At 39.9% G+C, this 27115-nt stretch overlaps 1 protein-coding gene across 3 annotated transcripts in view; it reads right to left on the bottom strand.

Annotated features, from left to right (window-relative positions):
- phactr1 (phosphatase and actin regulator 1) overlaps window positions 1-27115 on the bottom strand; it is a 38607-nt gene that overhangs the window by 998 nt on the left and 10494 nt on the right. Inside the window, exons 1-12 of one of the 3 annotated variants that reach the window (XM_050055237.1) lie at window positions 16470-16834; window positions 11442-11606; window positions 8009-8089; window positions 7489-7575; window positions 7171-7359; window positions 6829-7081; window positions 6013-6200; window positions 4442-4598; window positions 1616-1671; window positions 1466-1527; window positions 420-560; window positions 225-301 (exon numbers count right to left, since the gene is read on the bottom strand). In XM_050055237.1, coding sequence (XP_049911194.1) covers window positions 225-301; window positions 420-560; window positions 1466-1527; window positions 1616-1671; window positions 4442-4598; window positions 6013-6200; window positions 6829-7081; window positions 7171-7359; window positions 7489-7575; window positions 8009-8089; window positions 11442-11606; window positions 16470-16749 — 1736 coding nt within the window. In that variant the 5' untranslated portion in view covers window positions 16750-16834. Of the gene's footprint in view, window positions 1-224; window positions 302-419; window positions 561-1465; window positions 1528-1615; window positions 1672-4441; window positions 4599-6012; window positions 6201-6828; window positions 7082-7170; window positions 7360-7452; window positions 7576-8008; window positions 8090-11441; window positions 11607-16469; window positions 16835-27115 lie in introns of those variants that run through there. The other 2 variants (XM_050055236.1, XM_050055238.1) reach the window with 2 other exon arrangements.

Raw genomic sequence — 27115 nt, forward strand, 5'->3', positions numbered from 1 at the left:
GCCATAAATAGTCTTCGAATAGTATGTCATAAAAAAAGTCATAGTACAGTGTGTCATAAAAATGTCATACAAGTCTTAGTGTGTCATAAACATTTCATAAACATTTCATTAAAAAGTCATAATGTAGTATGTCATAAAACGTCATAGTACAGTATGACTTTTTTAACAACTCTAATAATGCATGAAATTGAACTTCAGCATTCCTGCATATACCCTGATCTTACCTGGTCAGATGACGGCTCGACTCATGCACCTCCATCTCTGTGCTTTTAAACTCATTTAGTTCTTTCCTGATGGCAGCCTGAACAGCACACAAAGAGACACGTATTTACACAGTGTGTATGTACAGATGACTTACCGGTAAATCCAGAGTTAGTGAAGCATTCTTTGGATTTGTTGTGTGTGTTTGTTAAGTCAACCTTATCAGCAGCAGTCAGACGAGTCCATGGCTTGTCTGCTCTCCTGTCGTAGTCCTGAGCCTCAGCCACCTCCACGTAGTCACTGAAGCGGATGAGGATCTTGGCCTCTCTCAGCTCCTCTACTGTCGGCCTCTGGCTGAGCTAGTGGGTGCAAGCAAGGATGGGTGTCAGTAGCTCATGCGCTGCAACATGCATGCTGACGCACATGTGTCTGTGCAAGAATGACAGCTTATTTTTGAGGGTTATGTTAATGGGGAGTAGCTGGCTCATTTCTCTTTGCTTGTGTTAAAAAATATGGGGAAAACATTTTTTTCTATGTGCAATGTATAGATAATTTGCTTTTAAATTTTATAAAATATGAAAGACAAAGAACAATCCTCTTTTCTATTATTTTTTCTTTGTGTAACTTAAGTTGAATACCCAATAAAAAAACTAGAAAGCACTCAAGAATGCACAATCTAATGTAAAAAGTTTTTTTCTTAATTAATAGGAAACTTAATTTCTTAAATCTGCCTCTGCCTCAAATGTACTGAAATATAAATGCGTACCTTATAATTGTCCATGTTTTTTCTAGTAAACAGTAATTCAAAACAAAGGGAACATAAGAACTTTTTTATATAAAAAATAAATATTAAATTTAAAAGGGATTATTGACTAGATTATTTTTAAAGACAAAGTTTAGAAATATATGTATGCAACTGAACAAAGAAATCTATGAAGTGAATATTTTTCTGCAGTGGGTTAGTGGCTTCATCCATCAATACCCATAATCTAATATCATCATTACCGTGCAATAACAGAGACAGTCCTGAAATTGCCACTGAGATGAAGACGATAGCTCACACACATGCGCGGGCACACACACACACACACACACACACACACCACAAAATAAGAGGATGATGTAACAAATAATGCTATCATCCTTTCAAATGGCTACAATGTGAAGGGTGGCAGCTTGGTCACCATGGAAACCATATTCATATTTCCTGCAAGGGTCATAAACTGATGAAAAGACCCTGTGTCCATCTCTACCTCTGTCTTACCTTTTTGGACAAATGTCTCTTGATCTCCCTCTTCTCCTCCTGCTCCTCCAGATCATTTCGAGCTGTAAGAAAGAGAAAAGACAGATTGATCACACAGGAATTATCATTATGTATTTTCTTCTCTCCTACTGCATGCATTAAGTTACTCACGTTTGAGTATGTTCCTCTGTTCCAGTTCCTCTGCTGTCGGCCGTTGACTCAATCGCCTGAAAAAATAAAGACGTCTTTTTCAGAAAACCTTTTTTTCCTAGGATTGTGTGTGTGTGTGTGTGTGTGTGTGTGCTTTAAGATCATCATCACTGTACTCGATTCATGCTAAATTTTATTAATTCTTTTAGAAATGTTATTCTTGTGGACAGACTGGGCAGAGAAGCTGACACTGCATGTGATGTCATTTTTATCAGGTTGTATTTTGTGAATTTACAGGCCCTGGCTGAGGGGGAGCAGTGAGTCATACAGTTGGTATGATTAATAGCGAGTGAGAGCAAAATGAGGAGAGAAGTAAAAAGATTCCCAGAGCAGGAGGTTGTGACCAGTGAGAGGGTCAAAAGAGAGGCCAGAGGAGGAAAATGGGTTTTTTAAAATAAATTGCACCGCTGTGACTAATCCTCACTAAAACACTGTAAGATATTTATTTCATTGGAAGATTCAAGTGGTAATAGTGACAAGATGTCCTGAGAGACAAGAGTCATAGATGTTTCAGCTGGAATGTCATCTTCTCAGCAACACTCTGTACTCCCACACGAGAACATCTAGGAGTGCATTACTGCCTTTATATGATAGCCACTTTTCAAAGGAAAAAAGTCCAAATAGTATTTTACACAACTTTTTAGCTGAATTGATTTGCTATGGAGACAACTTCATTTAAATTTGCAAGATTTGTATTATTGTTTAAATAAATTTTTAATGCAATTCACTTCTGAAATCATAGAGTAATATTCAGTTTGTGCCGAGACAACTAATCGATTGCCAAATGCCAATTCTGGTTCTTTCTCTTCTCAAATGTGTGGATATGGAGTACTTGTTTTATACAATTGAATAGGGGTGTGTATTGGCAAGAATCTGGCGATACAATACATATCATGATACAAGGGTTACGATTTAATAAATTGTGATACATTGCAATTTAAAGGGATAGTGCACCCAAAAATGAAAATTCAGCCATTATCTACTCACCCATATGCCGATGGAGGCCNAGCTAAAAGATAATTTGCATTACAGTCTTTTAGCAAAGGACAGCCCAACATGCCTGAAGACTTTGAAACTGAGGAGGAACAGCATTTCTTTGTTGAGCCGTATTTGTTTGAGCCCAAGTATACAGACGGAACTCAGGCTACTGGACGAAGCAGCCGCCGCAGCTCATGAGCCTCAGCCAGCTGCAGTATACCGGAGTCGAGCACTGGAAACCTGGTGGTGTAGTTGTTTCAAATGCAAAGCAATGCCAACGGATGAGGAAAGTCTTTGCTGCTCAGACTGGGAATTGGCGATGCCTGCACTTGAGAATCTGGACATCAGTACTGACGAGACTGCTGCTCTTCAGAGACTGATCACCCTGAGCGCGCACACGTGAACGCGGAGCACAGAGAAGCAGTCAGAGCTGCAGGCTACAGTGAGGCTAAAAACAGAGTTCATATGACGTTTTTCTAAACAACTTTTTATGTCGGGGCTGCAGGACACTTGGATCACTACGGATGAGCAGTATGGAGATACTTTGTGGATTCAATTTTGTGTTCTTGGACGTTAGTCTGAGGCGCCGTCTCCTATTAGGTGTGCTAGCCGCTCCCCCCGCCGATCTCTGCAAGGGATGTGAGGACTCTTAAACTTCACCAGGGCCTCCATCGGCACATGGGTGAGTAGATAATGGCCGAATTTTCATTTTTGGGTGCACTATCCGTTTAAGGAAAACTGTCTTAGTATAAAGAACACACCACCATAGGCATTAAAAAGTTAACTTTATAATCAGAACAGTGGGATCTGCATTATTATTTATAACCGTCCTAGTACCATTCAACGCTATAGCGTATATATAAAATGAGCAAAGGAATTCAGAAAATAAAAAAATCAATTAAAAAAAGATTAAATGAAAGTTTTTACAGGATTCTTTTGGTAAACAAATTTTCAAAAAATCTGTTAACTGTTTAAAAATTGATATTGTTTTTTAGAAGCAATACACTATCACAAAACAATATCGTGATACTCAAGTGTATCAATATTTTCTTTACACTTGTAAAATCGAGTATAAAGTATCTTTGCGTTTTGGACTGATAGTCAAACAAAACAAGCAACTGAAGAATTAGTCTCTGGTAAACTGTTATAGGCATATTTTTCTGTAATTTTCTTAATGAAACAATTCAGAAAATTCTTAACATATAAATCAATAATGAAAATTAGCTTGAAAAATCATTAGCTGCACCTCTATGTTCAGTTTACCAACCATAGATAATTATGGAAACTGTGGATCTAATCAGGTGTCTAAATATTTGTCTGATGCTGTTCTTACTGAGATGATCAATATCAGACCAGTGATACTTTGTTGAATCAAAAAAACAAGATACTGTGCTATACATCTCTTATAGCTAGTTTTCTATATAACGAATGATAAGAGATTATGCTATGGGATTATTTTGGGAAACAGTTTTGTACCTACACCTTCCACTTAAACATTGACTGACCCTTTCAACCCTCATACCACACACTGTACTCCACTTTCTATTTCCCTCACGTCTGCTTGTCTCGTAGCTGCTCCTCAGCTTTAATCTCACCCCTCTGAGCTCTGCCTCCTCCCTCCTCCCTCCATTATGACTCATCATCCATCATCTGCTCCCTTTAGCAGCCAGGTCACATCTATCACTGCTAACATGGGGTAAAGCACTCTGCAGGTCACTGGGCCTGCATGTGGAGTAATGTGTGCCTGTACACGTGCGTGATGATGTGTGTGGTATCTCAGAGAACAGTAGCTTGGCGGATGTTTATCACCTGGTCAGTTTTGTGGCTGTTTGCTGTCGAGACTCGAGTCTCTCTTGGTCCGACTGCAGCGGCAGGATGTTTTTCTCCTCCAGCTCCCTCTTCGATGGACGGTTACTGAGCTTGATGGCCAGGGAGTCCTTTCGTAAAACCTTCATGGCCAGTGTGCCTAAAATGATCACAACAAGAAGCAACATGGATGTGGTGTGTTAATAATAAACACTGTGAGCTTTGTCATGCAGATCCAGGCTGTAGTGAACTATCACTCTACAATCTGACTGTAAGAAACCTGTATAGATTTTCTTCCAGAAGCTAACATCATTTTAGCAGCTTTTTTGTCATAGTTGTTCGTATTTCTTTACAGTTTATTGTTTTTATATCAGGGTTTCCCCAAGGCTACCAGGCTCAAATGAACCTCCGTCTCATGATCAGTTTGGATTTGAGATAATGATCTGAACAGTTGGCTCACTCATGTAAGTGCTTTTTTCTTTTAATTATGAATCATTACACATAAACAGTTTTAAAAGTAGCGAGCAGTCACGGTAAGAAACTAGAATTACTGCCCTGTGGTTGTGTGCCTCCTCACACCAGTCAAGTTCATCTTAAAACGCCCCTCACATGATACTGTCTGTTTCCAGCAGCAGCAGGCAGCTGTTTTCAGTAAACAAGCTGTCATAAACACACTGTACCTGATCATCAACAGCTAGCTGGTGAACATTTACCTCTTTTCCACTTAAATTAGGGTGTGTACACAAGTTTTTTTAAACACAGGAAAACCTGCTAAAAATAGGCTATATACTCCTTTCCCATTGCCATAGACCAGAGCTGTGTACGTGGCTTTGTAGCAGACAAGCGTTACATCATTGCATCTCGCCAGTTAAGGGGCTAAAATGAGCACGCTCACCCGGGTGTTGTGCTTAGTCAATGGCGATAAATACCTGTGATTACTGCAGACTCATTTGACCTGGGTGTGAACGCCCATTTTAACTTTTCCCATTATATTAAAAAGCCACGTTAGTGGTTGTTAGAAGGTTTTTTGTGCCGTGGGAAAGGAGCTTTAGTGAAGCATTTAGCAGCAAGTAGAAACCTAACCACCTATTAGCTGTTTGCTAGCATGTTAGCCATAACTTTACGATGTGATAATATGTCAGGGCTTTGTGGTATTTGACCCCCTAGTGGCTAAATAAAGTAAATTATTGCAACTTTAATTGTTTGTCTTATAGTGTGACCTTTTTCACGTGTAAGAAATCTTTATAAACCTGTCTTGGGTTTTCATTTTCACCAGCATGAATCCTTTTTTTCTTTCCTTATGTATTATGCATTGTGTGTATATTACTTGTGCAAAATAAATGAAATAAATAATCTATGTACATAATGCTACTGTCATAAATAATTCACATCTCTGATGACAAACTGCGGCACAGAGGGCTTGAAGCCATGTGTGACGTCTGTGCAACCACATGGAAACACGTTAATGCGTATGCTCATACATGCACATGCCTACACTTCATACTTATATATTCTAATTAATATCAACAGGCGACTGCGAGTGGATGCTCCATACCCCAAAGAAAAACACCTACTTGTAAACAATGTGTCATCATCATCTTCCTCCTCATCTTCATCTTCCTCCTCATCATCTTCTTCTTCATCCTCCTCTTCATCTTCCTCCTCTTCCTCAGGCAGGTCCTCGTAGTCTGCCTCGTTGGGGAGGTTCTCTTTGTCGTCGTCACACTCGATCATCACCGTGGGAACAGCGTGCATCATGGAGCTGCAGGTTGGTGGGAGAGGGCAAAGGTCAGAGCTGTGTGCTCAGTGTGGCGTACAGTTGTGAAATAACAGCAGCTGTATGTGAGAGTGTCACAGGGGAGACAAGTCCACGGACACGGCTACGACCAATCAAAGCCACCGGTTTGGTCATCTATCATTGGTATTTAACTCTCAAAACAAACCGACTGAAAGAACGCCTGTGGTCATTCAGGCAGAGAAGCTAAAGAAAAGCAGGTAGAATCAAAACAGAGTAAAATGAATGAGTGGTTTGTAAAAATAAAAATTAAAAAACAGGTGTACACCACGTCCTAAGCTTTTCCATGAACAACACCTGCCTAGAGCAGAGCCGGGTTTGTAGAGAATTAGGGTGCAGGCAGCCAATCATACTGATGGATGTGGGGGTGTGAGCTGGTGGAGGAGAGGGTGATGTAAGTAGTATGCCTCCATTAATAAGAGACCAGGAGAGATGAAAACAACACAGACTTTCCCATTTGTGATATTTTGTCAACAACAGTATTTTCTTCCCTGCAGTCATTTCTGCAGGAACCTGAAAGGTTTCTAAAATACTTTCAAAGAGATTTAAAAGTAGAATAGTGTCTGTATCAGAACCTCCACAGTTTGGTGCTCACCTCTCAAACCTCTGCATGGTGAGGGCCAGGGTCTTGTTGAGCTCCTCTATGATTCGGCTGGGGGGGTGGAGGGGTAGCGCTCCGTACTGCAGGGAGTGCCCGCCCATTGGAGCATGGCTGGGAGGGGGGCACTTCTGGAAGGCGAGTGGAGAGGGCTCCATGCTCCCTACAGGTACGGAGATCATGAGCTTTTTTGGAGGTAGAGGAGGAGATAACTTCGCCGACATACACGGCAACTTCACCGGGGCACCGTCTGCACAGAGAGTGAGGATGTGAAAGGATCAGTCTTGCATGCAGTGTCACACATGCAGTTACAGTATGAGCGCATGAATATAAACTTACCTGTAATGTGATTAGGTAGCCTGTTGAAGGGTTTGGGTGGTAGCGCAGGAGGTTGTTTGTGTAGCGTAGGAGGTCTGGAGAGCGTCAACTCGGCGCTGTCAGCCGGATACACAGTGGACTTCTTTGTAGATTTTTGGGTGTGGTCCTGTTGACAAGCACCCTCACTTGGCATCTGAAACTCCAGAGAGCCTGAGGAGAAGAGACACAGAAATAAAAAACAGTCAGATGCTATGATGTGATGTGGGAGATGAGGCAACAGTGGTGCCCGGCTCTGCTGCCTACCTACAGCTGCAGCGGCTCCTTCCATCATCTCAGTACCTTCAGGCTCTGACAGGCTGGAGCCGAGCACCGGAGAACGCCCGTTTTCCATCTTCACCTCGTCTCGTACAGCTGGGGAAGAGCCGTCTGCACAGACAGAGAATGAGGAGCAGGAGAAGAAGAGCAGGAGTAGAGTCAACAATAGGTTGATGAAAGACAGGTAGACATTCAGAAACAGAGGAGGAAGTGTTGCAGCCCAAGATCCAGGAACCAATTTTTTTTAAAGAATCTTTAACAAAGATATACATTTTCAACTTAACAACTATTTTTTCTATGAAATATTGAAAAAAAGTAAAATCATCAATATTAATTTTAGCAAACAGAACAAAGAGTTATAGCCCCTCCATGGTAACAGACCATAACCACCATATATTAGAAAAATGATATTAGACAGAGAAAAGCCAGCATATAGTCTCATCTGAGAAGGTGTAACTAGAAAACCTATAGACAGTATTTTTGCATGATGAAAGGACAAAATTAAAATCATCTTATTGAACACCTTTGTCATCTTGAGCCTCACCTTTCTCATAAACCTCCTTCAGCACTCCTTTCTTGATGAGCTCCTCTCTGCTCTGGCGAGTGGACATTTTCCTCTCCAACACTGAGGGAGCAGAAAATACATGACACCGAATAAACAACAACAACAAACAGAAAACCATCAGGCAACTTGCACTGAATACTCAGAACATCATTAGTGTTGAGAAATGTGTCAGCTGCAGCAGATTTGAGTTTGCTGCCTCCATCATTGTTGCTGCCCAGTAATAATCTTGTGACTGAGCTGCGCACAGGCTTCACTATGAGCTTAGTGTTACTCAGAGAAAGTGGAATTATAAAAGGTGTTGAACACAAAAGGTTTGCAGCCATGCAGCTGAGGAGCACAATGTCTAACTGCATGGTGATTTTATACACAAACCTTATTTAATCGTCTTTATTTCGAAGCATTAATGCACAACATTAGCTTTTGATGAGCCACAACTCTCAAAAGAAAGATCACTTTCTTCATCTGTTGCATTTTACACATTGTAGATTTGGATAGTCATGCACATAAGCAAGCTACAGTGCATGAGCAAAGTGAAACACTACATGTTAATTTAATAAAGCATTAGATATAAGATATAAGATAGATATTTCTGCACATCCTATACAGATGATACACTGATACTTCCCATTACTGGTATTTATCCTCTTATTTCTCAATGTTTCCATTAGTTTGATTTCTCTGCCTTTAAGTATCATAGCTATAACTGCTTTATGTTTCTGACAGTTATCTGACAGGAAGCTTTTGACTTTCACTTCAGACACTCATTAATCACATTTGCCTCTGTCAGTTTGTACGATGCCTGGAGTCCTTCTCATTAAATGAGTTGGACGCAGGACATGTGAATATTATCCACAGCAAAACACGGGCTGATAAAAAAATCATCCAATTACCAAAAGACCTGAGGTTAATGCAGAAGGAGAGACAACAATATAACACTATTAATATTTTTGAGTTTTTTCCAGCATTTTGTAGTTTTCTGTAACTGACTCAACAAGCAGGCGGGAAATGGCAGGTCAGCATATCAGCAGATATACAACCATAACTCTCTACTACCAGAACCTACATGCCAAATGTTAACATTTTATGGCCCAATAAGACAGTATATATAAGATATTTAGTGGAGTAGTGGTTGAGAGGTTGTCAACATAAGGTAAAAGTCAGTCCTCCTAAAATGTGATACACTCTCTGGGCATAAGCATTGTGAAAGATGTTTTTATCTTTCTAAATAATCAACAAAAAAGAAACAGAGATATGTTCATTCCCCTATTACACTTTCTCTTGCACCACTCATGCCACTCATACTTTCTTGGTTGTAAAACTTACAGAATGCATAGAAAGACAACTGAAATTCATAGATATAATTTTTCTTGCTTTGAACCCTACAAACCTCCCAGCCTCATAAGAGAATACATATAATATACAAATAAGCGTAGTTACTTTCTCTGTATCAGACCACAATGATCCATGAATGCACACATAATTGAAACCACCTGGACTGAATGATGGCAGAAGTCCAGCAGTAACACATGGTGCTCACAACATGCATCTACCTGTGTGCATGTGTGTGTGCTGTAAAATGTATATTGTGATTTATTTGCATACAGAGAAAGGAAGCAACCTGCTGTGACAGCTGGGAGGACAGCTTGGCTGCAGGAAGCCTCTCTTCACCCCTCCACTGTGTGTTTGTGTCTCTCAGTGACAACAGGATGGAAAAGCATTCAGCCAGCTGAGAAACAACAACAGCTTCCATTTCTCCGGCCAAATTAAACACTTTCCTCTGTTTCACAGTTTCCTGCCAAGTGCAGATTGTAGCCGAGCACACGACATATGTACTAACATCCACAATTCCTCACTGGGGCTAACATGGATTTCATTGATGTAGAAGGACAACACAGTGGCACACTGACAATCACCATTTAAAGTTAATTTGTTGCTGCGGTGAACGTTAATCAGCTCCTCACAGCTGCTGTGTTTGCATGTCTTGTCTGATGAACAGTATAATTAACAGCGTTGAGTCATAATGTTTGGACAGAGTAAAATAAATGTGAATTAGCTTTTAAATTAGCTTAATTTCTTTGCTATTTTGAAAGTTATCATAACTGTCTTTGTTATTCAATAGTTTTCTGTGAAGATGTCTCTTGTATTTTCACATTTATACAAATAGTTTATTTTCATTTCTGTGAAGCCACTAGAGGGGTGACGATACATCGATCTGGATCAATGTATGGATTCAGTGATCAATGATCCAATTTCATCGATGCAAAGTGAAAACATCAATACATATTGCCACCTTTAAGGTAACACCTTTATTTTGAAATTCCCATGGCACGTCTGTATCACCATTTCCTATTTACTGATACCATCTCATATCAATCACAGGCCCCTGAATTGAATCTAAATGGTATTGATATCATGATAGCAGCAAATACCATATTGTTGTCCAAAGAATCAAAGATATCATTTTGTGACGAAAGTTGTGATTTACACCCCTAGAGGGCACTTGTGAATATTTGTTGTTTTTTGTGTGCTATATATAAGTGACTTGACTCCACATATCAAGCACAAAAATACACTCATATATGTATACAAAGGTATTCATTTCTTCTTGGTGAGTATCATTTCTTAAAAAGTGAGAAATGGATGACAGTTCTTGGCATGTGGATCAGTTTGCTATATTTTCATGATGATTACTAGACAATACTCCTTTGGATCTTCAGTAGAAATCTACTTAAAACAACAACAAAACACTTGAATTACTGCATACACCAACCAGTCAAGTTGCAGTTTACATCTACATCTGTCCAGTTTCATGTGTGCAGTGAAGACTCGGAAGGAATTTAATAAAAGGCATTAAGTCTATTTCTGGTAAAGCATTCAATGAAATCTTCAACTCGGCAGCACAGGAGATCCATACAATCACCATCATTTATGAGATGTTCATGTGTGCCATGTTAACTGACATGCCCTCTGCCCTCTAGTAGCCCAGAGGACAACAGTGCAAATTAGTTGACTATTTATCAATGTTGTGTTACCCTCAACAATCTGTGGTGTTCATTAATGTACATCATTATTACAATGTGAATATCTAACTAACTGTAAGGCTAATCCAAAACATGTTCCAACCAGACCAGGCAGGCTCAGCAGTGCTGATGGTCTGGTAGATGAAGCAGCAGCAGGAGCAGCTGACCCGCAGCCTCCTGGTGCTTTACCAGCCTCATATAATGATAGTCATAGAGAGTAGATCTCTCCTGCAGCCCCTATATCACCCCCTGCTCTGAAGCTCCATTCATCAGTGCTGCTGTTGCTAGGTGCCACAGGGAGACATTTTTCTACTTTGCAGATTACTACAGAGGAACAGGTGAGGAACTGGGTGATGATGGAGGTGTTGTGTTGAGAGTGTTTCAGTTCTCACCAGCAGAGGTCTGCTTGAACTTTTCACTCTTCTTCTTCCTCCACTTCCAGGGTTTAAACAGACGTCCCAGGGTGGCGAATTTGCTCCGCCGCCGAATGGGAGGTGTGTGTGTGCCTGGAACCAGTGAATCTGAGCGCATCGCTGCCAACCTCTCCACCTCCTCAGCTGGTGAACAGAACACAAACAACAAGGTCATTAACAAGCAGGTAAACAACACACACAAATAAATATGTTTGTCACAGTGATTTTTCTTTTTTCCCCACAGCATCATAGCAGCAGAATCAAAATATGAGTGCAAGGTATTTTGTTTTCATTTCTTCACATCATTTGCAAAAAACACATACATAGGGTACACAGCTGCAATGATTTACTGATTAATTGATCAGGTGAATGACTGAAAGCAAATCAGCTACTATATTAATGATCTGTTTTCTAAGCAAAAATCCTGAGCATGCTCTGGTTGCAGCTTCTCAGATTTGAGGGTTTGAAGCTTATCTCAGTTTTATATCACTGTGAGCTGAACATCTTTGGGTTTTGGACTGTTTGTCTAACAGAACAAAACATCACCTTGGACTCTGGGGAAAAAGGGACAAACATTTTCACTCGTTTATTGAAATTTTAGAGACCAAATGATTAGCCTGAGTGATAATGGAAATAACTGCTACAGCAATTACAGTCCAAGATGTCCTCCTGCTGTAAGATGTCCTATCTCCCCAATGAATTCTCATTCGTCACATGACATTAAACCACACTTATAAATTTCTCATCACATGTCTTTGATGACAGAAGTACTCTGAAAAATCTATTCAGACTTAAACCGCTTTAAATTTTTAGCTGCCATGTTCTACATGTAAAGCAACATGTAAGTTTCCTTAAGTAACCTCTAAGTCAGGTAGGAAGTAAATATTCAGTTATCATGCTGGGCTTCTTAAATCCACTGAAAAGACAAACAGATCATTACTTGGTCTGTGATTCAAATGTCAGGGGACACATTCTCTCAGGGGGCTGTGCATAATCAAGTCAGGTAAAGCTTGTTCTCTTAATCACAGTTAAACCAGGGGGGACCTGCAGAGAGAAGCCTCACTGAGGCACAAACGAGGAAATAACCTCCTGACGAGTCTGACGGAGACGAATTAAATATGCAGGAAAGTGGAACATAAACAGGGTGTAAACAAGAAGAGTTACAGTGAATATACACAGCACCCTTTCTACTTATTTAAACAACAAAAAAAACACCTTGCTTCAAGTCAAGTCTCTCCCTCCTCCACTTTTTCCACTCACTGTCTGACTCTGAACTGTAGCTCTCTGGGCCCAGTGGGGAGTTGTTTCAAAGTAATCACGCTGGAGGCTGTTTCTATACAGCATGCACCACTTTTTCATTTGAAATTACACCTTTCCCACTACGCACAACATCCTGCTGTATGAGATGGACTCTACAGAACGAGAGCACGAGGCCTGAAGAGCCAGGGGCGATAAATAAAAACAAAACAGGAAGGCAGTGTTTTAGCTGGCAGTCGTGGATGTAAACACGCACCAGCACCAGCACCGGCACCGGCACCAGCAGACACTGATACACATATTCACAGACAAATATATACTACATAACAATAGAAACATTTACATGTGGAAACCTGTGCAAGCAGGCAGATCAGAAGTGCCTTCCTTTAATGTGACAGAAATGTCGCAGGTTCAAACACCTCTGCAAGATGCATCTATCCTCCGTCAGATCCAAAGTGTCCTAAAAGAACGATCCTGCGCTCTGACTCACATGTACACTGACAGTTTGGGAACATACAGCTATAAAAGGTAAAAGACTTAGCACAGGCAGTAGTAGGTGGTCAATGACTAACACAAATAATAACTAGAAAATAAAATCCCTTAAATCTCAAGGATATATTTTAAATAAATTCTGGTTACAAGAATGTGAGAACCAGATGCAACAAAACTGTATGGGAGTTCGTTTTCAATTATGTCTAGTATCAAATTTAAGCTAAGCCTAATCCTTTATTAGTTCCACAGCAAGGGAAATTGCAGTGTTACAGCAGCAAAGGGGATACTGCAATAACAAGAAGCATTGGTAGAAAATAAGGAAGATACAATAAATAAATTGTACAAAAACTAACCAACTAAAATAATGTGCATTTGATGAGATACGTTTGAGAAATGGTTTTGAAAAGAAATCTTAAAAATATGTGTTTACAGTATTAAAAAATGCGTTTGTTAAACCAAGGAATTGAGAGAAACTACTTTGTTTCACTCTTCTGAAGAAAAAAAAAGCTCCACCTAACACATCGCAACATGATGCCCTCCCTACTCATCATATTTTGCCGCTTGGGCAAAAGCCTGGCAGCAGCGGTCAACATCTGACACTGAGCCATCAATCTCACACCGACACCAAAACGTCTCAACTCTGTTGTTTAACCTGTCAATAACTGTTGGGTCACGTTAGCTGTGTGATGCTAACAGTCAGCAGTGTCACTGTGTGTGTGACTCCGTCCCAGGCCGAGATCTCCGGTCCTGCAACAGCAGTGTCATGATAAACACAAATCAAATCAATACAGCTTTCCAATGAAATTAGATTGTACTCGTTTTAAATAGTCAAATTTGCAGTGAAGTTGCAGTGACTGGACAAAATTGCAAGGTTGCGCAGATATCACAGGGATTCTGTTAATTGTTGCGATTGCAACCTTGCAACTTCCTGGAGGGACTGCTTTATAAGAGGACACATGGTAGCACCACTGGCTCCAGATCTGCACCAAAAACTAAACATTTATTCCTTCAGTGAAATCTGTCATGTCGTTTTTGGGGACATCCTGCTGACTAGACAACAACAACCCGACAAATGGGACTAAAACATGACTTCTGAGGTTATATAGCCAAACAAAATGTGTTTGTAGCTCCAAGTATCAACAACTGTCAACTGCTGAAGGCTGGTGTTAAGGTTTACTTTATTCTTTGATCAGAAAGTTCCTGACTTAAATCTAACTCTTAACAATTTTTTTTGGTTGATGCTTATCAGGTAGAATGAACCAAGGAAATGGTGGCCACAAACAGAAGCTGACCAGTATGTCAGTGGTAAGAGAGGATAAATAAATAAATAAATGTGAACCAGTAAGCAGCTGCAGACAGGAAGGGATGTCAGCCTCGAGGTGGCCTTGCAACATGAGGGATGTCAGTTCAAATCTGTACCAGCTCAGCAGCCACCATCCAGAGGCCCTTCAACAACAACAACAACAACAACAGCACAAAAACCTTCCCTGCACAGGTAACAGGAACTTTTCCCTCAAAGCCCAAAAAATTCTACAATATCATCCATATTAGATGTAATGACTAACATATTAGTGTGTTCAGGTCAGGAGGAGACAGAGCGTTTTCATTTCTGAGGTGATTACATGGTGGTTTTGAGGGGTCTTGTCTTGAGTCCTCCTGACTCATCCATGTCCCTGTAAACAGAGTGTGGTGTCCTGTCCCTGCTGGTGTTGTCGGACCCCCCCAGCAGTGGAGCGAGAGCAGCAGTGAGTCAGAAGGCTCAGACTCACACTGCGGGGTGACATTCTTTCGGTCAGACCCCAGGTCTGTTTTCTTAGCGCAGCCTCAAAACACTGACTCACTCAACAACAAGCTCAGAGCAGCCAAACAAGAGTCGACGCTGCCGGGACCGAATCTGCTCAGTCCATTAGCTGACTCATCCAGGTTCTCAGCCCTGTCATGTTTTTGGATTAGTTATTTTTATTTACGGTCTTATTACTGGGAATGAGCTGTATTCAACACTGGGCTGGGTTCTGGGTTGACCAGGCAAATAGATATTAAGCATCAATCTTCAGCATGTCTGTATTGATCTGTGGTGGGAGAGCGATTGATAGGTTGACAGTCACGTCTCTGGGTCTCCACTCAACAGTACATTTTAAGCAATCTTCTTCTTCGTGACTGTATTGATCTGCGGACAGACGATATTACTGGAGAGAGATTTTCAATTTAAATTAACTTGTTGATTGATTGGACAGGTTTTACAGGTTGCTGATCTGGGCAGCCCAAGATAGTGTGAGTGTGATGACACCAGTGCTGCAACAATGAGTCCATACATTGATTACTCAATGAACAGACAACTAACCGGCAGCCATGTTCATACTCTTAACAGTAATATGTGCCATTCTTCTGTACAGGCAAATAAACCTGTGCTCCAGATTCTCCGCTGTGAAGATTTGCTTTTTATGTTATTGCAAACCGAATATTTTGGGGTTTTGGAATGTTGGTCGGACTAAACAAGACATTTGAAGATGTCACCTTGGGCGCACCTGAGGCAGTTTTATGACATGTTATAGACTACACAAATATGGATTGAGAGTGATTAATGGACATTGACACTGATCAATAGTTGCAAGCCTGATTAAGATTTTGGTCGATTAAGTCATTTGAATCGGCTGGTTGTTTTTATGGTCTTTTTGGAGGGAAATATACTGCAACTAATAACTGCTGAAAAAAGATAGCCAGCTCTCAGAAATAATATTTGGTCTTTACAAAGCACTTCAGTTTCAATGATTTTCTGCATGGCTACATCCATCTGTGAGAGATATTAGTAAGCCTACTAGGAACAGCTTTTTCAATTACATTAACAAATCCACTAATTAGAAACGTCATGATTATCTTTTTAGCCAAGTAACATGTTTTATATGTGGTCAAGTTCAGCAGCCCCACATGCAAGTAGGGAAACATAACTAAACCACACAGCTAAAAACAATAAGTCTGAAACGATGCTCCACACTAACTTCACTTTATCTAAACTAAACAGGCCAAACTAAATTGATGCAACAGGCTTTTGGAACAGCACTAAGTTCTTTAAAAGGTGACTGAAAAGTAAATATAGTAAATACAGGCAGTGCTGATCTGAGTGCTGCTCCCCGGTCTTGCAGAGCAGATTCCCCCCGACAGGCAGGGAGCGGCCACCAACAGATGATAATAGTAATCTAAAAAGAGAAGAGTATAAACACCCCTTGTCTTTGCAGCAGCAACAGACTGAACTCCTCTCACCGTCCAGCGGCTCGGCTCCTCGACAGTTGCTGCAGATGTGCTTGATCTCTTTGCCGATCTGGCAGTGGATCATGAACGGCATGTTGTTGTTGTTTGCGGCGGGCTGATGCTGGTGCTGTTCTCCGGAGCTGCTGCGGGACTTCATCCTGGTCAGGCAGAAAGCTCTCCTCTTCTTCCTCGGTTTCTGCTCATCGGACACGGGCATCGTTAAAGCTGGGCGGTCGGTGGCGGATCCGGACCCGGACCGTGAACACATCACGTCGCCTCCACGGCCCGCCATGTTTGAGCTGGACTGCAGGGCTAGACCCTCTCGCCCTCTGCTCCGGTGGAGGGGGGATTTCAACTGGTTTGCAGCTCTGTCCACTACTAACAAGTCTGCCATAATAAAACATACTACTACTACTACTTCCGGTTACAACTTACAAAATAAAAGTATCTTGACTGAGCTATACTTTTAAAAACTGCAAATAAACTCTGCTCTACACCAGAATGAAAACAGTCCCTTTAAGTGTATTTAAACTGAAATGTATTGTAGATTCATATTTAATCTCCACAACATAAACCTTTTTACTGGCGCTTATTTGTTGCATGCCTGGCACACGTCAAAATAGCCAAAGTATGGATTCTCACAAGTCATAAAATAAATTGAGTAGAACTGTCTCGTCCATGGTGACAAAATGTTTTTAGAAAAAAAAAAAATCGGGGTTGAAATGTATTTGCTTGCTTCTTCTGACTGGAGTTGTGACTGGCTGAGTCACACCAATAAGCCTTTACATGTGCAAAGAGAAGGAAATAAAATTAATACATCTTAAAAAGAAAGTAATGTTTCTACCTGGCTTCACAGACCATCCCCTACAAGAATATTTCAGTTACTGAACTACATAAAAAAACATGTCTGACACAGACAGAAGTTCAGTGAGGTCAGTATTGTGTTCTCTACTCTCTGTCAGTGTTGTGCAGTAGCTTAAATACAGTGAAAAACCATGGGAAATGCCCACTGTGTGTACAAAATGAAGAGTAACAAGAGTAAACAGCCAGGTACCCACTGAGGACTTCATACCTATGAAGGTAAATGTGTTGCAAATTGCGGGAGCTTGTAAAATTGATGCGAGAACTTGTTGAGCAAAAATCTGAACTTGTATGTTTCAATTTTCACTTGTATAAAATATTCAGACACCTGTGATCTAAATTTGAAATCCCTGAAAAAAAACCCCAAAATAAAACATAACAGCTTGAGCTGCTGTGAGCTGCTGCAAATTGGAATTTTTAGTCATAGAAGATATTCACACACTCGTGGTCTGAATGTGAAGTCACAGAAAAACTATTCAAATTTATGCAGATTGGTATTTACATAAATAAAATGGCAGCTGCAAACTTGTAATTCAATATTTACTCATAATCATTTATTTCTAACCTGAGTCCATTATTGAGTCCAACCACAACTCAGTGATTACAATCTCTCAAATCGGTCACTGCAACTTCACAAACATGCTCTCTCACAAAATCACCAAGGGTCAAACCTGCAGGCCTTCACTTAGCCACACGTCTTGGGATAAATGTGTAGCGGAACGTGCACTTGTAATTCAGTTCAGCGCATGTGTGTGAATATTTTAGACAATGAAAATTTAAACATATGAGTTCAGATTTCTTACATCAAGTCTACATTTTGCAACATATTTACTTTCATACAGCCATGACATTGAATTGGTTGTCCTATGAGACTTATTGTGCAAACAGCCTGCTCTCTTCTTCTATGAGCACAGCTATTTATTAATTTGGTGTGACAACTCAGATTTACCAATCACAGCTACTCCAAATCAGGGCTGCACATTTGGGAGCAGCTGCTTATGTTACAACCAAATTAATCACAGATTTAAGGGTTCTGATCTCTGCTTTTCAAACAATAATGTTGTAATGTGTAGTAAGAGCACAATATTATAGTTATTAAAATGGATGATACTCCACTTCATTTAAAAGACAAAAATGTATCACTAATCTTGATTAATCTTATCCTAACAAAGTCCACAATCTACTCTGGATCATTGTTACTCCATGTCTATAAATCAATTTCTTCTTCTTTATTTTATTTTGAAGCCTTACTTCACTTCCGGTTTTAGTCTATGTCGTCGGCAAACATCCATGCTGTAATTTGACGCAGCCTCGCAGTGGAAGCCAATGAGATTGAAGCAGCTGGAAATAAAGAAGTAAGAGGACTTCTAAAAACCTAAATTGAGGTACAGATGATTTATCTGTGGTTAATTACATGAATCTTTGCAGCTAACATTCAGCATCAGTGACATTCCAACTCCTCTGAGTTTTTGATGACTGGTTTCTATTAAATAATACCTTTTATTTTAGCTTTTTTTTTTTTTTTTTACTTTGAAAATCGCATTGCTTTACACTCTCATATCTTCAAGTTTATCTTTTTGTACTTTTAATGTAAAGTATATTTAATGAAACTGTGATCTTACAACAACAATAATCATCATTATTCCTAACAAAACCTACACAGACAATGTACTGCATTTTACATTATGGTTATTTTAAATTCCCACCATTATCTACTTTATAAACCAGCTACATGGAACTCCAAAAAACAAAGTTAGAAAGTGTTAAATGTAGCCTGTATAAATGAATAGAAAGTTATAATCTTAAAACTAGGACTGGGCAATATATCGATATCATATCAATGCAGTGATGTGAGATTATTGTGTTAGATTTTGGATATCATAATATTGGAAGTGCTGTCTTTTTCCTGGTTTTAAAGGCTGCATTATAGTGAAATGATCTTATTTTCTGAACCTATCAGACTGTTCTAGTTGCTCTGTTATTTGTCTGTAACCACTTAGTCATTATGTCCATATTATTGATGGTTATTTATCAAAAATCTCATTGTGTAAATATTTTGTGAGAGCACCAACAGTCAACACAATAATACTGTTGTAATATCAATACCAAGACATTTGGTCAAAAACATGATATTTGATTTTCTTCATGTCACCCAGCCCTAATTAAGACAATAACACAAATTACATTTTAAAAAGGGATGGATTTAAAACTGTAAATATATTTAGATGTGACTTAAATCGCAAAACAGGCTCATATAAAATTAGAAGTGTAATAATATAACCAGGTCACAAGACAACAGCAACTTTGAAAGTAATCAATAGGATCTTGAAATCAATCTTGATCTCAACTGTAAGCAGTCTGACATTTGTGATTTGCACTCGCTATAATTTGCCCAATGAAAAAGATGATGTACACCCTTTACTTACAGAAAGACACGAGTGAAATGTAATGAATGGTAATTATTTGTAACTCTAAATTAACACTAATTATTACATTTATCTAATCAGCATTCTCCTAAAGTTCCTTTTTTGTTATCTAAGGCACGACAGCACTTTGATCCCCATGTAGTGAAATGTTTTTGTAGTGCAACTCATGTTCTCTGCTAAATCTAAAATGTTATGAAAATAAAAGTAAAAAAGGCACTGATGACAGCTTCAAGATTCTCTGGGGATAAAAGCAAGTCAAATTTAGAAAGCATTAAAAAAGACTTCACAACTGAGTCAATATGCTTGTGAGAGAGACAGTTGGTTATGTTCTGTGGAGGCCAACAGAGGGTCACAGTTTGTAGTAACAGACCACTGCCAGCGGGTGGAGCTCGCTCACAAACAATAAGGATGAAATTAATTTGTCAAAACAGTGACAGACTGTGCTACAGGGTGCAGACCAGTGAGGAGTCAGTGTCTAATCACAGTTGACTCTGTTATCTCCCTCATTTCTGCAACACTGAGCTGAGGTGCATGGCACACAAAGCCTTGGACATGTGTGTTTGAGGCTACTTTGTATGTTATCATTTCACTCATGTACATTGTGTGTGTTGATGTCTTTTACGTAACACTGAGATCAAAAGCATACGCTGCATTTTCCTCACTGCAGACGATGAGTCATGAAGGCTTTCAAATTCAAAGTACAAGGCTGTGTATCGCAAGATGAAAGGGGAACAGTTTAGTGAACAAGCCAGCTGTCTGGAAGGAGACCTCCTACTTCGTGCATTGAAAATGATACTTAAGTTAAAGTAGTTAGTGTGATCAGGAAAATGTACTTAAAGTATTAAACGTAAAAGTTATACTGCTATCTATTATATCATTGGATTATTATTACTCATGCATAGATGTAAAAGCAGGACTTTACTGTTGTAGTTACCAGATAAATGCAGTGAAGCAACAACTACAGTATTTCACCATGGAATCGAGAAGAAAATACATAAGTACCAGCACCTCAAAATTACAGTTAACTACAGTACTTGAGTAAATGCACTTTGTCAGGTTTCATCACTGTTACAGGTAAATACATAACCTCAGGGATTTGCCTCATGTAGACGCACAGCTGCTTCATGAATAGGACAGTTGAATGCACAACAGTGCTTGACTGAAGTGGAAACATGGACCAAGCACAAAGGACAATGTTTGCTCCTCATCTCAAGTATCACAGGTTTCACTCTCTCCTCTACCGGTCTTATTTTGATGACTGGCTGGATTCATACCACCCTTTAACTGCTGTTGCTTTCTCTAATGAGGAGGAGCTGTGAGACGAGAGCACTGGTGGTGTAGGGCTAATCAATAAATCCATAGTCTCACTCTCTTACACACAGGCTGAAACCTATAGTTTGTCTAATGTGACTGGGAGCAAAGGTGGGAGGACTGCAGGTATGATGCTCATTACATACAAAAGTGACACAGGAGAGCATCCATTGCTAACTTACAGGAAGTATCCGGATATTTTACGTAAGCACATTTATGCTTTCCTACTTCTACTTCAGCATCAATTGTAAATACTCATTATGCAGGATGGGCATTTCACCCTGTCCTATGTGCTGGTCCACCGCTTTGGTGCAGACTGAGATACCTACACAACTACTGGATGCATTTGCATTGAATTTGGTACAGATATCCACAGTGCTCTAAGGATGAATCCTTAAGACTTTGGTGATCCTCTGACTTCCTCTAGTGCCACCAGCAGGTCAGTACTATGATTTCTGACCAAATCCTCACCAAACTGTTTCCCATTATCCTCAGCTGTACTTTGTGTTTAGTGCTAATTAGCTCATGGAAACAAAAATGGTGAACATGGAAAACATTGTACCTGCTACACATCAACATGTTGAAATTGTCACTGTGAGCATGTTAGCATGCTGACGTTAGCATTTAGCTCAGAGCACGACTGCATGTCTGAGTGTTGCATCACAGAGCTGCTAGACTGGCTAAGGACTCAACTTGTTTATAAACTGACTGTATGTAAAGATGTGGTGCTCCAGCGATTAAATGTTGTACTTCAATAAAGTGTGGGGTGTCACAGGAGACACATGAAGAAAAAAAGAATAGTTAGTTCCTTTCCTTGCATTGAATAAACCCCTTAAAACTCATCTCTCTTCAACAAAGTTACACATTTATATATATATATATATTTTTTTTTTACATGAAAATTAAATCCCTTCATGCCTCAAAATGGCTTAAACGTAATCTACACCTTTGTGTCATGTAATATGTATCAAGCTATGAATACGCAAATTTGTCCCCAACTGTATCCCCACCCACCCGTTGCTTGCTTGCAGCTTGAGTGCTCTGCTCATCGCTCTCTAGACTGTTAGAAACTTAACACTAATACAGAACATGAACCGTTAGCTTGACTACATTAGCAAACAGCTAACAATGCGTTGTGTATGTTAGATAAATGTTTTCCTGCCAGCTCTGACAAGTTAAAGTTAAAGTGAAACCTAGCTTGCAAAATCCTGATACATAGCTACACCTGCTTTCTGCTTCCCCTCTGATACCCCTCGTTGTGCTGTGTTATTATGCTAATGATATGGAAACCCTCACCCTGCAAGTTGACTGGATTGTTTCCTCAGGTTTGTGACCTATGACACCCTGGCTGTCTGGAATCTGTGTTATGGAGACTTGTCACTGGTACACTGCATTTCCAAAGCCGAAATGCTCAGCCATGGCATTGACTGCTTATTTTGCTCATGATAAGTTTTGTCGCATATTAAAAAAATTACAGCACTGACATGTTAACAAGCTGAAAAACTTTTTATTGGAGGGTTTCTTTAAAGCCCAACAGCAGAAACTAAGATACGCATATTTTTAATTCGAGCTCCAAAGCAACTGAATCCTACATTTAACATGGATATAGATAGCATATCTCTTTGCATCTTTTCTTTAAAGACTTCCTTCCTGAGTCTGATACATACTCACATCTTTCAAATCTCACACACCCCAAATTTGTAATATTAGCTATCTGTTGTTAATTTGATCACTCTAAGTCAAAGCTGTGACATTCAGGGTGACAGTGATGTTCATGTAATATAATATAGAAGCAAATTTGAGTTTGAGCTTATGGGGGTTTACTACTAATGACGACTTGAAAATGTGCACTCGATATCAAACAGTACCAGAGACTTTATCGTATGAAGTTGCTGTGAGCTGTAAAATTACCACTTTAAGCAGAGGGCAAAAGATAATGTTATTTCAGAGCCTGACAAGACAAAGGCACTTTTCCTTGGGGGCAGCTGCCTCTGTCTCACTGAGCCTGTTTATACCTGGTATTAACATGGGTCTTGTGTGATCCGATCACAAGTGGACAGTAAAAATACAAGTGTAAACAGCCAACAAGACCCATTGCGGTCTGGTCTGGTGTCTCAAACCACTTGCAGAGGTGGGATGCATTTGACCACATATCTTTTGTTGTGAAACGCTTATGTGAACTGATGCATCCCCGACAAGGACTTCATCATCAGTGCAGGACGTGGTACAAAGTGTTGCGTGACAGCTGGAGCTGTCTCAGCTGTCCACTTGTGCTCAGGTCACCAAAAGGCATGTTAATACCAGGTATGAACAAGCTCACTCAGATTCAACCTGAGTCTGGATTCACAGCTGCCGTAACGGAGAGCAGCGTGGAAGTGAGGAGCGCTCACTCGGCAGCTACATCAGAGGACTGAAAACTCCCCAGAAATGCACTGCACACTTACTGACATGAACAAACAAACAAACAAACAAAAAATAAAAAAACAGCTGTGCGACTTGAACAATCTCAGTCGAATGAAGGGTCTCCGAGTGATTTGAATCTTTGAGTTTTAAGGGGCAGCCCGAAGGAAATCATCAGCAAATCTCAGACTTGACAGTTTTCCTCTAGAGCCACAGAAGACATCATACAACTGTTGTCACAGGCTCAGTGTGCTTCTTCTGATGAGTAAACTGACCATAAGGTGTGTAAAATCTGTGGACTTCTCCTTTAATATGCAAATAACTACTGACTATAACTTATAAAATAGTACCTTACTTACATTCAGTCCTTGGTTACTAAAGACTGGTAAATGGGCTCTATTTATATAGTGCCTTCATCCAAGGGCTTTAGAGTTTTGCTTCTCATTTACCCATTCATACTACCAGACGATTCTACGAGTTCATTTTAATTTGCTCTGGCACATTCCCATTTACGACTTGGTCTGGAAGTGGTGGCGGCGACAGTCACACACACACTCAAACAAAGATAGTAGTTAATCTACAACTATCTAGATTTGAGGTTCAGTGTCTCACAGTAAGTGTCACTTAGACATGTACAGGAGGAGCCAGAGTCGCCCTAATTGCAACTCAGAAATACAGTGGGTGTATTTACTATTCTTTACACATCAAAGCTCAGAGTGTATTGCAGGATGCTGCGGTAATTCCTGTGCCTCATGAAGCAATATCGTGTTATGCACTGTATGTCTTCGAATTAATAATGGTCCAGAGTTGGTGTATAAGTAGCACACAATATGATTCATTTAAATGCTGGAGCTGCACTCAGTGCAGTCTTCACTAAGGTTATGTCAGACTTGTATCCTGAGGAAATCAATACACCAGTATTTCAAAGACATAACCTTATGTAAAATAGGAGTCCTCACAGTGCAGTCTAATTAGATGAAGATATTTTTACTTTGTCATAGTTTTAACTAATCATACCGTAAGAACTAAATCTCATTTCATTCCACCCTCTGCCTTATTAATCTGAATTTCAACTGCATTAAAAAGAGCCACAAGAAACAGAAGTGCAGTGGGGTGGAGGTGTCACTTGGTTTCAGTCCTCAGAAAGGCTTCCTGTTCGAGGGGCTCAGTGGGGGCACAAAGGTCTGGCAGGTTACAACTCAATGTGCTGCTGACAGTAATGGGCTTCATGCCTCTATGTGTCTGACAAGTTGGCGCACTTTCAGATATACGTCAAGCTGTGAAACATACCACCTCACACTTACATGTACAGACAGAAATACATGTGTGAATGCATACATACACACACACACACACATACATGAGACCACAGGTGTGCTTGTCACATCAGAGATGGCAGCATGTCCTCTGCTAGACAGCCTGTGGTGTGTACAGCTGTCAGATTATTTTCTATCTGTAAAACACTGAGCTCTTTACATCTGTCTCACCATAAACCATCCTGTCCAACAGCATCCATCTGCTGGTGCCAGCAGTCTGAGCATGTCTTTCTCATGAACCATCTCCTTCTCAGCGCAGTCACGTTACTGCATCAGCAGACGCAGTACAGCCGTATAGAGTTTCTTATCTCTGCGCCTTTGTACTGTGATGGAGATCCACATCTGCGTCGACTGAATCAATCTCACCTTGACCTGCCTGAGCAGTGAGTCACATCTCCATGGTGCTGAGTCTACCTGACAACTCTAATGAGCTACCACACTGACTCTGAAGCTTGTTAACCGTATTAGACGGATGTAAAAATAAAACACAGAATTGAACTTTGATACAGTATATGTGCTTGTGGCTCAGGATGGCCATATTTGTGCACTGGCAGTGAGAGGATAGAAGCCCAGATAGACAACCCTAATTATCAGGGTTTCTGTCCTCTCACTGCTGTTTTGTCTATACTTTCTTTTTATGTTTAAGCTGACAGCTTATGGTGCTCATGCTTTAGTTCGTGTTGCTGTTGGACTCTGAGAGTCTCAGTTTCTGTCCTTGATCTTATACATTTTGTTATGTGGGCTGAACACTTAATACTACTTGCTCTAACTATTGCCTTTTGTCAACTTCCTCTTTGCCCTTTTTTCTTCTTGAAAAGCACCTGTTAACTTGTGTTTTCAAAAGCAGTATACCAATATATAGCTGTTTCAATGTAAACTTAAGTAAAATAAATGAACAATTACAGTGCTCTATACAGCTCCACACTCTAACTGCCAAATGAAAATGCTCTGATCAATAGCAGCACTGTTGCTGATGCTGGTCCACTGTTCACAGGTCAAATTGGCTTTTAAATCATGCCTCCAAGCTAAATGCTGCCCACTTTAACAAATACATGGTGTTAAAGCGCTGTTGCTCCATTCTACGAGAAGAGTTCAGAATGTGTAGAGAAAAACATCACTACTGTTCTTTAATGAGTCAGCTGAGCTGAGTCGAAACTTACATTTACACTTTTATCTGCACTAATGAACATTCTAATACTGACACTGGATCAAATGACTACGTGTTACTTAAAAGGTGCTATTCCTAGTGACAAACCAAGTCATTATTTATTCAATTAATTATCAATGAATCAGTTAATCTTTTAGATCTATTAAATGTAGTGAAAAATGATAAAGAATAAAACACACAAAGTCAATAAATCATTACATTTGAGAAGCTGCAACCAACAAATATTTGCCATGTTTGCTTGATTAGACAGTGATAAATGGAATATAAAAGCTGTTACAGTTACAGGGAGTTAGTTCCTAACTACTAACTTCCCTGACGTATAAATGGTAGTTTGAATTTAGAGTAGTCAACTAGTCTAAAAGTAAAACACTCACAAAACAGTCAAAATTGAGCATAATGTAATCTATAAGATAAAACATTTGTGGTTATTATAAAAGTCATATGAAAATTTGTCAATCGCATTTTTCAATAATTAAATTGTATTTTAAATGTTGCTGCAATGTGTGGCACTTTGTACCATGCATTATGAACACTGCACATTATTCTACAAAACTAACAACTACTAACTACAAACAATATTCATTAAAAAACAATAATTTTTAGGAAAATAAATATTAAATGAAACAATAACAGTTTTATCAATAAGTTTAGTATTTCTGGTGCCAATTAGTGAAGGTAGCAACGATCAGTTGACTAGTCGACTAATCTCCTGCAAACCTAGTTGCAGTACAGATGAATATTCTTCTGATCGACTACTTTATTAACCAATCTTAATTGTTTCAGCTCTAATTTGCTGTACTGTACAGTACATTTTTATTTTGCGTGTGCAAGCAGGTAGGAACGGGTGGAGAAAAGTGTCGGGCGTGATGTGTGATAGAAGAGTATTAGCAAGATTAAAAGGAAAGGTGCACAAGACGGGGGTGAGACCAGCGATGTTGTTTGGTTTAGAGACGGTGGCACTGAGGAAAAGACAGGAGGCACAACTGGAGGTAGCAGAGATGAAGATGTTGAGGTTCTCTTTGGGAGTGACGAGGATGGATAGGATCAGGAATGAGTGCATCAGAGGGACAGCTCATGTTAGATGTTTTGGAGATAAAGTCAGAGAGGCCAGACTGAGATGGTTTGGACATGTTCAGAGGACGGATAGTGAATATATCGGTAGAAGGATGCTGAGGT

The sequence above is a fragment of the Epinephelus moara genome, chromosome 10 (genome assembly GCF_006386435.1).
Source record: "Epinephelus moara isolate mb chromosome 10, YSFRI_EMoa_1.0, whole genome shotgun sequence".
NCBI lineage: Eukaryota > Metazoa > Chordata > Actinopteri > Perciformes > Serranidae > Epinephelus > Epinephelus moara.